Source organism: Saimiri boliviensis, chromosome 1 (assembly GCF_048565385.1).
Source record: "Saimiri boliviensis isolate mSaiBol1 chromosome 1, mSaiBol1.pri, whole genome shotgun sequence".
Taxonomy (NCBI): domain Eukaryota; kingdom Metazoa; phylum Chordata; class Mammalia; order Primates; family Cebidae; genus Saimiri; species Saimiri boliviensis.
The window spans coordinates 48,073,232-48,088,842 of NC_133449.1; the positions used below are offsets into that span (position 1 = coordinate 48,073,232).

Here is a 15,611-nt window from a genome sequence, read left to right on the forward strand (position 1 = left end):
GCGACCTATTGTTCCATGCTTTTGGTGGTAAAATAAATTTGGCTGATTGCAGTATTTATGAGATTTTGTCATTGTGCATCTTGTTTTGCATATCTTAAATAATTCAGTGCAAAAATACAGTCACAAATAATTAAAGGACTTTAGCTTTCTTAGTATGCTGGGATATTGGGTGGAAGGAGTAGGGACAGATTCTAGGTTATAACCCAATTTTTCTGAAAGAAAAAAAAAAAAGATAAATATATTCAGATTTTGTAAATTTTTCAAAACACTGGATAATATTCTGAATAGCGACACAGTGACCTTCAAAGCCATAGATACCCGTCTTGATACTTGTTAGATTTAAAACAGTCCCTTGTCTGGAATCACACTTAATGGTCCAGTGTTAAATATTGGGGGCAGAAGTCCGGGGAGGAAATGGGAGGCTGCTTCAGGAAATAATGAATTCAGATTACCTGCTGTCTTCACAAGGGAATTATCTTCTCTTGGCAACCAGTGTACCTCACTGGACTGCTTTAGGATGGATATTAGCCTTTTAAATATTGACTGTCTTTATTTGCTTGATGCTATTACAATGCCTTGTCTAAAGTGTTAGTCTTTTATTACCATGAGCCTTGCAAAGCCTGACAGGATATTTTCCCGTTTTTCCAGTTAGAGAAATAGAGGAAGTTGTCGTGTAGTTGTCATGTATTCAGTCCACTTAAGGGCAGTGGGGAAGCGTTTGAGACGGAGCTGTGGAGGCTGAATCCTTGAAGGAGGAGGTGAGAGAGGCACAGGTGAGCGCAAAGTCCCAGTGCATGTCCCCTCTTCTCTTCCGATGCTGTGCCATTCCCAGATGACCCTGCCCGGCTGAATGACCTGACTCCTCTGTTCAGTCAGACTTTTACTACTACAGAGGATTTTGGTAACTTTATTTTGAAATAATTTCAGACTTACAAAAATGTTGCAAGAATGACACAAAGAACCACCCTTTTATATCTGCCCCATCTGTTTCAATGTTTTCCCTCTTTGCACACAGGTACAGTTTATTTCAGAATAAACTGCAGACATGATACTTCAGTGTGTATTTCCCAAAAATAGGAGTAATCCCTTACATAACCACAGTGTAATTATGAAAATTGGCAAATAGTGTTACAGAACTGTTAATCTGATCTATGGACCTTATTCGAATTTTACCAATTGTCCCAACAATGTCTTTCTCAGAAAAAAGAAAAGAAAACATATTTCCTGACTCAAGAGCCAATGTAGGATTACACATTGAATTTAGGTGTGTTAGCTCTGGCTCTGTTAATTTGGAACTGTTCCTCTGTCTTTGTCTTTTATGACAGTGACATCTTTTAAGGATCAGGGCAGTTGTAATTTACAGACTCCCTGAATTTGATTTATCTAATGTTTCTACATGAGACTCACTTTTTGCATTTCTGACAGAAGTGCTCCAGAGGTGATGTGTCTGTCCTCAGTTTGGTACAGCAGGAGACAAACCATATCCGTTTGTCCTGTTACCCGTGAGGTTCACTTCGATCCAAGGTGGTGTCTTCCACTGTGAAGTTAGTACTTCTCCATTTGTAATAGAAGGACGTCCTTATAAAGGACGAAGAGCTTTCCTTTTTCCCTTATATAGTTATTTAGTGTACCAACTTGGATTCATGGATTCCTGTTTTATTCAATGGACTACAATCCATTACTGTCAATGTTTATTTTGATGCTCAGTATCTTTTTTTAAATACATATACTTTAAGTTCTGGGGTATATGTGCAGATCTTGCATGATTGTTACATAGGTATACACATGCCATAGTGGTTTGCTGCCTCCATCCCCCCACCCACCTACATTAAATATTTCTCCTAATGTTATCCCTCCCCAGTCTCCCCACCCCTTGCTATCAGATTCTTAAAGATTTGGTAGGAGGCACCAGTAGTACAGGCACAGGGAGAACCAGTTGTGGGACAAAGCCCAGGGACTGTGGAGGTGATGGAGCTCTTAAAAGGCATTTGTTGCTGAATGAATATGGCCAGGGGGCTGCTGACCCTCTCAGCTCCTCCTATGCAAGTCTGCTTTGCAGGGCATTCTTATAAGAAGCTTACGAGACTCCTAGTGGAGAGTGGGGAAGCTACTGGTAAAGGCTGAGTAGCACAGGGAAGATAGTGGGGGCAGAAAAGAGAAGTTCTTTAAGAAGCAAAATCTTTATTTTAGAATTTGTGAGGAGGTGAGCAGCTTGCCTTTACCTGAGTGGAACGGTGTTCGTGCACCTTTTCTTCCTTGTGGGCCAGGGCTGCAGTCAGAAGCCCTTGGAATGTAATGCTTGCTCTTGGAGTAACTGGACCCATTCTGCAACCAGCATTCCTCCCCTTTTCCCCTCCATCCCTTCCACCACCCCTAATACTGAAGCTGGAGTCGTTTGTACTTTCTGTGGCTTCTTCAGTTCTTTGCAGTCAGGTTGTCCAACTCAAGTCACTTTGAATGCAGGTACAATGCTCTTGGCTAACAGTGACCTGGGCATGTCCTGGTGGTGGGCTGCAGTGGAAAGCAGCACATGAATCTGCTCTCCAGATGAGGCAGGCAGTGAATGAAAACCCTTTCATTGTTTGATCATGAGAAACAGTGATCTTTTGTTTACATTGCCTACTTCCTTCTCTGTCCAGAACATGTGCAGACATGAATTGATTGAAGTGCATGTAGACCCAGTCTAGCCTTGAATCAAAGTAGAGTTGTGAAGGTGGCTTGCAGACTGGTTTTAATGGAAAGAATTTAACGTAAGTGTCATTACATTAGCATTTTCCTGTACTGTGTATAAATTTGAAATACTTACATGCTCTCCCTCTTGAGAAGTGAAATCCCCAGTGCTATCTCATTCTCATTTTTATAAATGGTAGTCATTCTTCTGGGAATAATGTACAAAGGTGAGGACTAAAGTTTAGCCTGTTTGGTAATTGCACAAACTGAACACAAAGCCAGAGATGTTATGTTCTCAGCATTCTTTGGAGGCCTTCGTTAATTGAATGTTGGATTTAGTAAAATAAGTTGCTTTCTGTTACTGGCTATGAAAAGAATCGTGGAAATCTGCATATCAGTTATTTAATGCCCCCACACTTCACTCACATGAGTTGATAGAACGTAAGTTTTCATAACAAGCAGTCATGAGGAGCTTAGATAAATTGATACTTGCCATTGATCAGTGGCACAGTTTTGAGGTTCAGCAAGCGTTTTCATTAGAGCTGGAGGGGAGGCAGCTCAGTGTTGGGGTTTAGGAGCCTTCCTTGCCTGTCTCAGACCACACCATTTCCATCCCACAAGTACAATAGCCAGAGGTGATGAGCTGCTTGGTTCTTCCCCTTAGACTGTCAGGAGAACGTGTGGCTGTGATTTTGTGGACTATGGATTGCTGGTTTTCCAAACAAAGGCATTCCGTTACTCATTGAGGCCAGAATGTGATCTTGTAGGCAAACACAACTCACAGGGAAGTATGGGGACTTTGGGGTCAGACCTAGTACCCTGGCTGTACCCTTAACTTTTAGGAGGCCCATTTTCTGGTCTATCCTTTAGGCATATAGTGAAGATTAAGTAAGATAATTTAGAGATGGAGTTAGAAAATTCTTATCATCCATTATCATCATTATGTTTTCTCTTACTTTGAACTATAATTGAAACATTTTTCAGTGGATCTTCGGCGTTTAGAAAGGGAGATGCCAGGAACTCTCTTCACTTGTCTGTCTTTTAAATACTCTGGAACTGCTTTTTAAACAAGTTGTGTGTTTGACCCTACTGCGTGTGCTATGTCTGGGTGTAGGCAAATACGAGCTGAGGCTGAGGCACTGGTGTGTGTTTAAATGGCTGGGTGGGCATCAGACTAAAGGGTTTGTCTTGTTTGCACCACGTGTGAGTGCTCATCTGTCTGGCAGGTGCCTACCTACACCTGCAGGGCTGCCTTGCAGCTCTGGATCAAGGCCATTAACACATGTAACCATGAAGAGATGCAGGTGCCTGGAAGGGGACTTCAGGAGGTCTAACTGGGGTTTTTTTTTTTTTTTTTTTTTTTTTTTTAAATCTCCTGAGGAGGAAACGAAGACGCACACAAACTAAGGCTTGGTCCTGCTGCAGACTTTCAAAAATAAAAAGCTTCTCATATCACCCTTCACTAGACTTCTACCACCTGAAACAAAGTGGAGAGGTTTTAGTTGTGGTTAATCTAGGTTACATCTCACTTAACATTTTTCTGAGGCTGGAACATTTTGGAACAAGTGTGTTTCTGCTATGAATCTAATATTCCAGCTACTGGTGCCTCACACGGATGTCAGAACAATCTGTCTTCTCTGTGGTTGGCCATAGAACAGTGACGACTTCAGAAGTGATGGGTGGGAGTTATTCACTGTATTTAGCACCGGGTCTGGAGTCTGACAGGCTAGAGGCCTGCCAAGTGGAGGGATATGCCGTGCTGCCTGAAGAGCATCAGTGCACAGCCTCACCTGGACATTCACTGGAGAAGGGATTAGTCTCACAAGAAGCCTTAACTATCGTAATTTGTTTGAAATGGTCCGTCAAAAATAGGATAAAAGTTTGGTTTATGCAAATGTAGTTTTTATCTGACTTATGAAGACCACATTGTCACCATAGCAGATCAACTGCAGTACCCATAGCTTTGCAGCGCTGGGGGAGCGCACTCTCCTGATTTGGGGTGAAGGTACCATGCATCCAGAAGAGAACTTCCCAGTGCGCTTTCCCCAGCTGTGGTGACCTCTAAGTGCATAGGCATAAGCTATGCAAATATCCCTGTTGCCTTGGTGTTGAATAGAAAGTGGATTTGGTGTTGGGCAGTATTGCAGCAGCTTCCTCTGACACCTGAAAACAGCAGTGCATATGGAACCAGTGCTGAAATAAAACTGAGCTGCAGTTTGACTGTGGTTGTTGGTCTGAAAGCGGAGAGAGACGAGGTCTTTCTGAAGAGCTCCGCATTGAGCTTACCATGTGCTGGGCCTTTTTCTCTCTGACCTCTGTGTCACTCAGTTGCCAGTTAAAATGCTGTTTAGACTGCTGGATTATGAATGGGTAGTGGGGTGGTATTCTTCTAACAGAATCAGGGCGGTGACTCCTAGTCCCCTCTCCCACCCTGCCACCTTTGATTATAGCAGCACTCAGCAGTGTCCCTGAAGGGGCTGTGACAGCCCCTGCATATTCTCAGGCTCTTGGATGCCCATTCCAGGCCCTTTTCTGCAGCCTGTGGGGATCAGACACCAGCCAGAGAGACACTGCTTCCTCAGTTGCCTGAGCTTGGAGCAGATTCCCTCTGTCCTTCCTGCTCTCACAGTCCAAAATTCAGTCTCCTACAACATGTTGACACTTAAATATATATATATTTTTAAAGTTTCAGAACATCTTATACATTCAGTGTTGAAATTCTATAAGAAACAGATTTTTGAGTAAGTTAAATTCCCCTGCATCTCAGAGTTCTATAGGTATACCTTGCTTTTTGAATGCCTCTTAGAATTAGGAATTAAGCTTGCTTTGATAGAACAATGAAATTGTCATTTTTTCCTTGTTACTTTGACTGCAGGAAACTCTTAACTAAACTGCGGCTCTCTTACAGCATATCTCACCCCTGGTTCCCAGGATAACTCCTTGATGTCATTTCTGATCTCAGCCTTTTTAAAAATTGCATCACACACATTTGTGCTTTTTTTGAGTCCCCCCTTGAATGATGCCGTGTCTGTGTCTGTGTTGTACTCACTGAATTCTTTGGCCCAATGGGTGTGGGCCCTGCCTTTGAAGCATGGGTGGATGGGCTGTTTTGTGAGCTGTGTTGTAGGAATCACTTCATGATTCTCAGTTCTCACTCTAGAAGCTCTGTGACGTCAGCTCAGCCTGAAACAAGGCCCCTTCAGGTCTTAGGAGCAATGAACCTGGCACAGGCACAGGGCATTCGAGGAGGTGAGGTGCTGGCCTGCAAGGCCTTATTTAACTTCCGTCCTGCTTCTGGCATTCCATCTTCGTATGGGCCAAGAGTACCCATCCTGTCCTACCACTGTTTTGCACTGCCCCTCCAGTCATTTGCCTGGCCCCTGTGTCACTGGCTGCAAAACAGTATAGGGATTGCTGTCCTGGCACTCAGGGTCGTTGTGGAGACTGAAAAGCATGGACTAGGTCATTTCATTTAGTGATGGCCTTGGCAATTCTGTCCCCAAGCTTGGACACAGAAAGTCCAAAGGCCTGGAGTGCCCTAAGCAGCTTTACAGAGGCTGGACTCCTTTCTCTCTCTCTCTGCCGGAGAGTGAAGCTAAATCCAAAGCTGCATTCTATAGGTGTCTGGTGGTCAACCCGACCAGTTCCCTGGGGCCAGGGCCTCTTTCGTTTTCCAAACATCTGCTTCCCTGGACTGAGCAAGAGAACGTTGTTCTGCTGTGATTATTTTGGCATTAGAGTGTCATTAAATTCCCTGATACTTCCTTGGTTATCTCAAGTGTAAATTGAAGATGCTCCTGCCTTGCACTCAGTGTTCCTTGCTTCAGTGGCAGCACCAGTCCCTGGCAAGGCAGCAAGAACCCCACGCTGGGGCATGCCTGTGGCACAGCTCCTCCCCAGCTGCTACCCAGATGAGCTTGTGCCATCTGGTATCACGGGGATATGTGAAGAACTATTTAGGAATTCCCTGTCAAATGGTCTTGACACCATCTTAGAGACCATTCTTCACATCTTCAGAGAAAGGGTGCCTATGTCTATACTGAGGAAACTTGTAGACACAGAATCCTATGTCTTTCCACTTAGGGGGCACAGTGTATGGGGGAGCAGTCCTACAACTTGGAATAATTTTTCCTTCTGGTTTTGATAATATGCCCTATTTAGATTATCTTTACTGAACTGCTGGCCCCTTGTGCCTGTTGGCCTTGCTGCCTCTGCCCAGCTTTTCTCTCCACCTCCAGGCCCATTCTTCTCTTGTCTTTCCAAGAAACTCTCCTCTTCCTTAGGAGCTTGGTGTGATGATTCACCCTCCTGCCTTCCTGCCCTGGTGCCCCCACTTCCTCTCTGGCCAGTGCTTTTTTTCTGTCTCATTTTATTTGCTTCTGTATTATCCTTGCCTTACTATCATGTTTACTATCTTGTGCTGGCAACTGGCGACACAACTATCACCGTCAGACTTAATGGGTACACAGACATGTGCCTTGAAATCAGGCCTTTCACTTGATGCCAGCCAGCATCAGGGCCACTGGAGCCTCTTACCTTGAGAGGTGCAGGGGCTGTCAGGAACCGGTTCCTGGAGGGACACGCAAGGTTGTGAATTTTGAAGGAGTCATCTTCTGGACACATGGAATGGCCACAAAAGGCAGTTACCTCCCGGTAACCCAGACTTCATATAGCTCCTGATTGAGACCGTGGCGATTACAGTACCCGACTGGATGGGGCCCTCCTCTTTGTGTGCTTGTGATTGTGTGCTTTGTGTGTGTGGAGAGAAAGAGTGAGAGAGGAGAGAACTGTAGTATATGGTCACTTAAATTGTAACTTAGTAGCATATTTAGTCTTTAAAAATAATCTCCGTCACCCAAATGAGTTATTATATCTTTCCAAAGTATTTTTGCAATTTAGACTAAAAGAGAGTTACCCAACTCTGTAAAAAGGTTTATTTTCACATAAAAGGTGAAAGACTGAGGATTATAGATAAGTATCAGTGAAAGGGTGTAGTCATCAGCTAGGGTTGTTGTACAGAGTTCAGAGAGACTGGGTGGCTCACACAGCAAGAATTTATTTTTCCCGGTTCTGGAGGCTGGAAGTCTGTGATCGTGGTGCAGACTTAGCCTCCATCATCCCCCTTGTCTTCATATGGTCTTCCCCGGTGGGTTTCTGTGTCCTGATTGTCTCTTACAAGGGCACCTTGGATTAGAGCCCACCCCAGTGACCTCATTTTAACTTAATTACCTTATTGATGACCCCATCTGCACCTACAGTCATAGTTTGGGGTCTTGGAGATGAGGACTGCAACAGATGAATTGAAGGGACACAGTTCAGCCCATGAAGAGGAGGACACCCAGAAGTTTCAGGAGGGAGTAGAATGTCTTCCCTGATTGTATTTATTTTAGTTTTCTTTAGAAATGCTTTTAATCAGGAATGCCTCCAAAAAAGACAGTATGTCTTTTTTGTATTATCCACTCTAGGCATGGCAGAACTTAAATGCACTTTTGATACATAGATATCTCTTCCACCTGATTGAGAATCACTGTAGCAGACACAGACTTAATTGGACGCTAGGTGGGAGGCCAGCTCTGCAGACACAGCAGGCCTCAGGAAGATGGTCCAGGCATCACTGTGGAGGCTTCTCTTACGGGTGTTTATTCTTTTAGCCCGCATCAAATGCAAGGGACCACTCACATGGCAAATGACATTGCTTGGCTCAGTCTTAGTGTCATACTTGCCTTTAACTAATAGCTCCCCAATAATGCAGGGATTGTCATTTTTAGTCCTGAATTTGCAGTTCCATCTTTGACGTAATACCCATCCCAGAAGCCACTGGGTATGCCCTTACTTTGACCTTTCACCAGTGCATTCCATCTTAGGGGGCTTTCTCTAGTTGCTTCAGACTCCCTCCCGACTTCTAACACCACCCCAAAACCAAAGGCCCTTGTTCAGGATCTGAATTGTAGCAGCTGTTCCTCACGTATCTAGATCAGAGGGAGATCTCACTGGAGCTGGCTGAAACTATTGGTGCTTTGAGCAGCATTGAGCCATCAGTCCTAGTTCTACATCTTCACCCCACTGCAGCTTTTGGCCACTTGCCCCAGTTTAGTGTCACCCAGGTCCCGGCCCTAAGCCGCAGTAATTTTTATGGCTGCAGATATTAGAGGGCAGCCAGTCTGCCCATTTTCCAGCTGTCTTCCGCAGGATGGGTGTACGCTTCGAGCCAACAGCAGCTCCAGCCGGCCGTGCCAGCTGTCAAGTGCTTTCTGGGCTGGCATGGCTCTTTGAATCAGTGGTAATGGCTTCCTCTGTTGAATGTCATCCAAAAGCAGTTGCTTTTCAGCTTAAGAGTGTATGCCATGTTGTCATGCCCACTGTCTAAGAGGGCAGGCATCCTTGTGCCCTTGCAGACTGGAAATGCCGTAGCATCTTCTCATGGGTCAGGGATCAGGTGTTCCTTTTGCCAAAGTTTCCTGCATCTTCCCCACCCTCTCCAGCATGTCTTTGAAACACCCCATATCCTTTACGTTTAAGATGAAAGCAGAACTCTTAAAAAAACTTGGAAAGAAAGATTGTCTCATGAAGTGACTTCTACTTAAGCTTGGTCACGGCCTCCTGCTGTCCTCAAAGAGTGAGTGGGAGATTTCTTCCCTCGAACGCTGCCAGTGCTGGAATATGAAACTTCCCAAGTGTCAGCAGTTGGGGTCTGCCCTTCACATGACCCAGTCCCCTGTTGACTGTGAACATCCAGTCAGCCCCATTTTCTGGCCACGCTGAGTATGGCAGTGACACCAGATTGGCACAGAACTTCCCTGCCTGGATTGGTTACTTAGCACATCATAGCATACACTTTCTTCATTTTGGTAAGTTGTGGTTTTATTTTGAATAAGTCTCTTTCAACCTATTAATATTAGTCTACACTAAAATTAACCTTCCCCTAAATTATTCTCACACAGAGGCAGCAAAGTAATTTTGAAAGTTAAATCAAAACAAAGCAATCTTCTGTGTAAAACAGATAAAAATCACAGACTGTGGTTACAGAGTGCCTCTACAGGAATCGCTTACATAAAGCTGATTTCCTCCAATCTTGTTATGGAAAGGAAAAGGGGAAATGCCCTGGCCTTATCACAATCCCATTCTGTCAAACAAGCGCGGCAGAGCTTGTGTAAACAGTGGAGCTGCAGCTGCAGCTGGTGTCTGTGGGGGCTATTCAGGGTCTGAGGGGACAGTTGTCTCAGTCTGATTCATGGCCGGTGGTTCCCGCGCCGGTGTGTTGCATCCCGCACCCAGTGAGAAGGGGGTTTGTGGAGAGACAGTCACGTAGCCCGGTCTCATGTGGATTAGTCATTAAGAAATGGCCAGGGCAGATTTCAGACTTGAACAATGAACCAGGTTGTAGCTCGTGGCATTGAGGGTGATGTGTTGTATTGCCACCTTTGGCGACTCCGAATTGATACCTGGCACCACCCACAGAATGGATTAGAACCAGAAGGTGGGCGCTACGGAAGACCTGAGGACACTGAAACCAGTGAATAAGTTGGTGATTTCCTTTTGAACAGTTTCACAGCTTGTAACAAACATATGCTGGTCACTGGCACAGAGGCTTTTTTATGTTCTGAATTGCTCTTTCCTCCCCACACTGGGAGGGTGGGAGGATAGGGGTTGACATTGCCTGTGTCTGTGACCATAGGCACCCCTCTGGGTCACAGTGTTTATCACAGCCTAGCAGCTAGAGGCACAATGGCGAATCACTGCACCACTTTATTTAGCTTTTTAGGGCAGATTCCTCCAAATCACTGGTTTCTCAAATAAATTACAGCTACCAGAAATTCACCCCACGGGGAAGCTGCAGCATGTTTGAATGTCAATTAACGTGGGTGGTAAGATAGTTTCTTACATCCTCTTTGAATTTTCCAAACATTCTTTTGGGTACTTTTTTTTTTTTTTTTCTATTTTTAGGAGTAAATCATTGGTATGCCTGCCCTTCAGGGATGTCTTCCCCTTTGCAGGGAAAGGAAATGAGTTTTCCTCATAATCTCAGGGAGGAATCGTGCTTTGTGACAGTGCTCTTGAAGAGAAGAGGGCCTTTCGTGGTGATTAAGATGGGATTGGTTGTTCACTTAAATATGGGCACTCTCCCTTCCCTACCCCCAAATTAGGGCGAAACTAAGAAGCTTTCCTTTTGTTGTTGCAGGTATTTTTGAATAATTACCAAGCAGCCGAAGACCACCCGCACATGGTTATCTTACGACTGTTACGTTACATTGTCCGCCTGGTGTGGAGAATGCATTGACGGGTTCTTTGTGGAGCCGAGATACGTGCAGACATTTCGCTTGTTCAGACCACCAAGCCCCAGTGCCACAGTCTCCTGGTGCCATTCTTACGCAGCCAGCGGTTCTCTCGTGGAGGGGCAGGTGACGTGTTCAGAAAACACTGAGCTGGATGGGGACTTGACCTTTCTGTTTATCACCACACAGCAGAATTTCTAATGGAAGTTTGTTGTGAATGTAAAGGAGGGAGCATTCTTGGCTTTTTAATGTACAAACCATGGTTTTTTAGAGCAGGATTTTGTGTAAGAATGGTGTTTACATGCAGTGTGTCTTCCTCTCACCTTCTTTAATGAGAACAGGTTTGTCAAAAAGGAAATGAAACTTTTTAACCAACTTGTGAATGATTTTTGTATTAAAATTTTAAGAACCTATTGCCTATTCTCAGAGGATTATGTAAACTCTGCAGTAGAAACTGAGCCAGCTAAATTATAAAGCTGCCTTAGTTTATTTTTAGAGATTACTGTACAGAATTTTTAAACAGGGAGAGGTGTGATATACTCCCTCCCTTCCCTACTATTGCCTCTTTGACCTTTTTAAATTATTTTTATTAATACCAAAAGAGTTCTTTTGAAATGGAACTGATTAAAGGGGAAGAGGGTCTGTTGTCAGCCTGCATCAATATGCCAGTCCCATTTGTAAATATTTACATACCTTTATAAATTCAGTTGCATCTGTGGCAAAATTTCCGACTATTTTTGTGTCTTTCCTCATCACTTTTTGTGATGCGCCTCCCATCTGGACTCAGATGCACAGATTTGGTCCAGTGTGTTTTTATGATCAAATGAAACTGAGTCAGAACAAGAGTTAATATCTGCCTGTATCATGCACAGTTCAATCGATCTATTATTAGCTGACTGGGAAGCATTTGGTGTTGGTTTTTGTTCCATTTTGATGGGCATGTTATTTGGAAGTATTCTGAAGAGGAGGCAATAGCAGTAATAACAGCAGACTTAAGTGCTGTGCCCTTTGTGCTGCTGGCTTTTCTGGTTGCAGGCTTTCCCATGGTCACAGGATGCACTGTCAGCATCAGGTCCCAAAGGGTCAACATGCCCAGTACCGCAGAGTCCAGCTGCAGCATCCAGCTCATGCCCTCATGGGAATTGGCACAGGCTTGGGACAGGGCTTTTGATGCCCATTTGCTTGGCCTCTTAACAATTTAGTCTAACTCAGAGCCCACTGGCCTTCACTCCTCTAAATTCACTTTGAAACATAAGCTTCATCCCACTTCCACCAGCACCATAAAAGAAGTCTCCTGGGCAAAAGTCTGTTTTTTTTCCATTCTTGCAGGACAGTTGGATATTGTCAGGCCACTGGTGCCGCCAGCCTTGCAGTGAGGGTGTCCTTTCTCTGTGCCTGCTCCTAGGAGTGCAGTGGAAGGAAGCCAGCCACACACTGGTCAGTCATTTCAGAGGCAGCAGACACCCAGGGAGACCTAAGAAAGAGACATATTAGGGAGCAGTGAAAGTGAGGAGTGAAGGCAATTCTGTGAACTCTGTAACTCTTACACTTGTTGAAAACGCCAATCATTAAACAACTTTTAAAAGAAATAACTAAATTTTCAAATGAGTCACCAGTGCCAGCAACTAGTGTGTTTAGTTTTGCCCAATAGAAGGGCTAGTATGTTCATGTTATTTAAATTAGGTGGAAAAATCTAAACATTTGTGTCTTCATAATTTAAGAAAGATATGTGTATGTACAGCATATACATATACACTTTTTCCTTTAGGTAGAGATGATTTAATTCCAAATACTCTTCATGTAAAAAATTTCCTTTCCTCAAGAATCTCCTTGGGACTTGGACTTACTTGTAAAGCTGTTGGAGCTCAGCTTGTTCCCTGATGTGTCTCCAGCCTATTTGTAGGATCACACAAAGCCCACAGTTGTAAGCGGTGGTAGGATTGCAGTCGTGGGCCTGCTGGACACACACACACACACCAAAGACATATTTGGTTCTGGGCGCCCCCTCCCAGGATCCCTGTACTCATGTGCCAGTCTCCTGACTAGAGCACTTTACTCTGTTTCCTCAGTCCTGCAGCCCCTGGGAGCACACGGTGGGGGCAGCCCTGGGCCAGGCGCCGGAGGCCCTGCCCAGCGCTGCCCAGTGGCCATGTGCACCACGGCCTCCAGGCTGGCTGTGGAAACAGTTCCTGAGGAAATTAGAGATTCTATGAATTGTAGGAGCATTAAAGAACAGGCTGTTGGCACCGGAACTTTAAGTGATGACTGGATGTCTCTGTACTGTATGTATCTGGTTATCAAGATGCCTCTGTGCAGAAAGTATGCCTCCCGTGGGTATACATTTTACCTTTTTAAAAATTTTTTGTAGAAAAAATAATTAAATCCCCTTTTTGGAAACTTAATGCGGGTTTTGTGCCTTGACAACCTCTCCCCATGTGAGGTCTGTAAAAAGTGTCCTGTGACTTAACACAAATGCAATAAACACATAAAAAATAGCTTCATGAGTTATTCTTGAGATGTCCTTCCCAGAAACAAGTTGATCAAGAAATTTGGGGGTGGGGATTGTGGAGAAATCAAGTTTAAAATTCCTTCCGATTTAAAAAAAAAAAAAACAGTGGAATACAATTGTTTGCCATTCCCCCTTCTTAATGTATATATTGTGACTATTTATTAGATTAGTAGGTCATATTTTACTTATCAACTGAGCCAAATGTCTGTGTGCAATTATGTTTCCTTTACCTTTCTTGTAAAAATTTGTACAGCATAAATGAGGAAGAAAAAAAAAAATCACTGTTTTTCTAAACTTTTTCCGAATCAAGGATTTGTAAATATTGTAGATTCTTTTTCTGTGTGATGTGTCCTACTGTTTCATAATGCTGTAACTTGTAGAAATATTGTATATTTATTTTCTGCTTATTTAATGTCTTAAGTTCTGGAAAGTATTAACATCCCTGTCTCCCACAGCCCCCACCATCCCACGAAGTTAACTCCCAAGAGGTGTGGGGGTGACTGGACACCTCACTGCAGGCCACATGGTCCCTCCACGGTGGCTCTCCAGCTTTGGGTCCTGGTATTTCCAGTCAAGTGGGTTTCAATTCTTGGGCTTTGCTGCCCTTATAATGAAGGGTATGTTTGATGCCAATGAGAAATTCAGTCTGGCAGGCTACAAAAATCTACTCGAAGAAATACCCAGCAACCTTGTGTTTGTTCCAAAGCAGCTATCTTCTCATACAAGCAAATTTTGCTGACTCCAGGCTTTATCTTTAGGAAAACAAACAAACAAACAAAACCAAAGTATTATCAGCAGGTGGGAAAGATTTTTCTATTGGAAATTTATCCCTGAAAACTCAGTGTTTTTAAAAAAAATAAAAATGTGCCACTTCCAGAGGTGCTGCCTTGCAGTTGTTCAGGGCTGGGACCGGGCCGGACAAGGGGACAAGGTGGGGCTGGTGGCTTCTGCCTCAGGACCACCTCGGGCCACTAACCCCTTGTGAGTAGGGGTTGTAAATAGTTGGGTTTTCCCCCACCTGCTGTGTGACTTCTATGCTTTGAGGTTGGACTAAATTGTCTTCAGGAGCTAATTCACTGTACAGTCCTCCCCACACCCTACCGATCTGCTCACTGCATTTGATCAGCCTGCTTCTTCAGGTCAATGCCCTCCTTCCGATTCTCCATCTCCTTCAAGGAAGGTTGGGGCCCCACTGGCCTGGGTGTCAAGATGTGAAAGCTCATGGAAGCTTTAAGAAGAATTCTTAGTAGTTCTATGCAGGTGGTTCTGCCATCCCTACTAATTTAGCCTGGTGCTTGTGTGTGTCCACTCACATACACATGTGTGTTTGGGGGTGTGTCTACACATGACGCTAAATCAATTAGGGTCTACTCTAAACAGCATTGTGTGTTAGAAGCATCCTCAAGCTCCCAGCTAAGTAACTTGACTACTTTTATTTGGGAATTTCAGACTGTAGAAGTTGTTTTATGTTTTATGTCCAGATTCTGTGACCACTAGTTACTGTATCGGAACTCATCAGGTACCCACTTATAAATAGCACTGATCTGTCTGTATACTGATCCATCACTAACCTGTTTTCTAGGACCCAGCATATGTAGCATTTGTATTGCAGTTTCCCTGGCTTACTTGTGTTTTGCACTGATGAATTTTGACAGGGTAATTGCCACTTTACTTGTGCAATACTGCTGTAAATAACTGCAGATTTTTAAAGAAACTCAATCTTTTATGTTCTTAATGAATTTTATATAAATAAAACTTTCAACTAGTTTTGTTGAGCTGCTTGATTTGTTTGCACAAAATGTCAGAGAAACAGCTGAAATTATATACAAACATGTACATGCCCACACATCTGCCGTTATCAGTCATAAAATGTAACTGCGTGTAGCTCTTATTTATTTTTGCTCGAAGATGAATCTGTGCAGTACACTTAAAAGCAAACCAGTCTTTAAAGTTTTGATGTGGCTGGTGCTACTGCCAGCAAAGTATTCTGCCTGTATAGTCAGCTGTGACTCAGCACTTGGGTGGGGAGTGTGGGGGAAGGGGAGGTGTACTAGGAGCCGGCTCTGCACCGTGTTGGTGGCAGCTGTGCAGCCATCTTACCCCATCCACCCCATAGAAAGGGCTTGTCTGCAGCACCTGCTCAGAGTCAAAGGGGTCAC

General features: G+C 44.0%; 1 protein-coding gene across 5 annotated transcripts in view; it reads left to right on the forward strand.

Annotated features, from left to right (window-relative positions):
- BCL2L11 (BCL2 like 11) overlaps positions 1–15,219 on the forward strand; it is a 44,696-nt gene extending 29,477 nt beyond the window's left edge. For 3 of the 5 annotated variants that reach the window (XM_039461538.2, XM_039461553.2, XM_039461534.2), the window contains one exon: positions 10,850–15,219. In XM_039461538.2, the coding sequence (XP_039317472.1) occupies positions 10,850–10,948 (99 nt within the window). In that variant the 3' untranslated portion in view covers positions 10,949–15,219. The other 2 variants (XM_039461546.2, XM_074396974.1) reach the window with 2 other exon arrangements.
- The last annotated feature ends 392 nt before the right edge of the window (positions 15,220–15,611 follow it).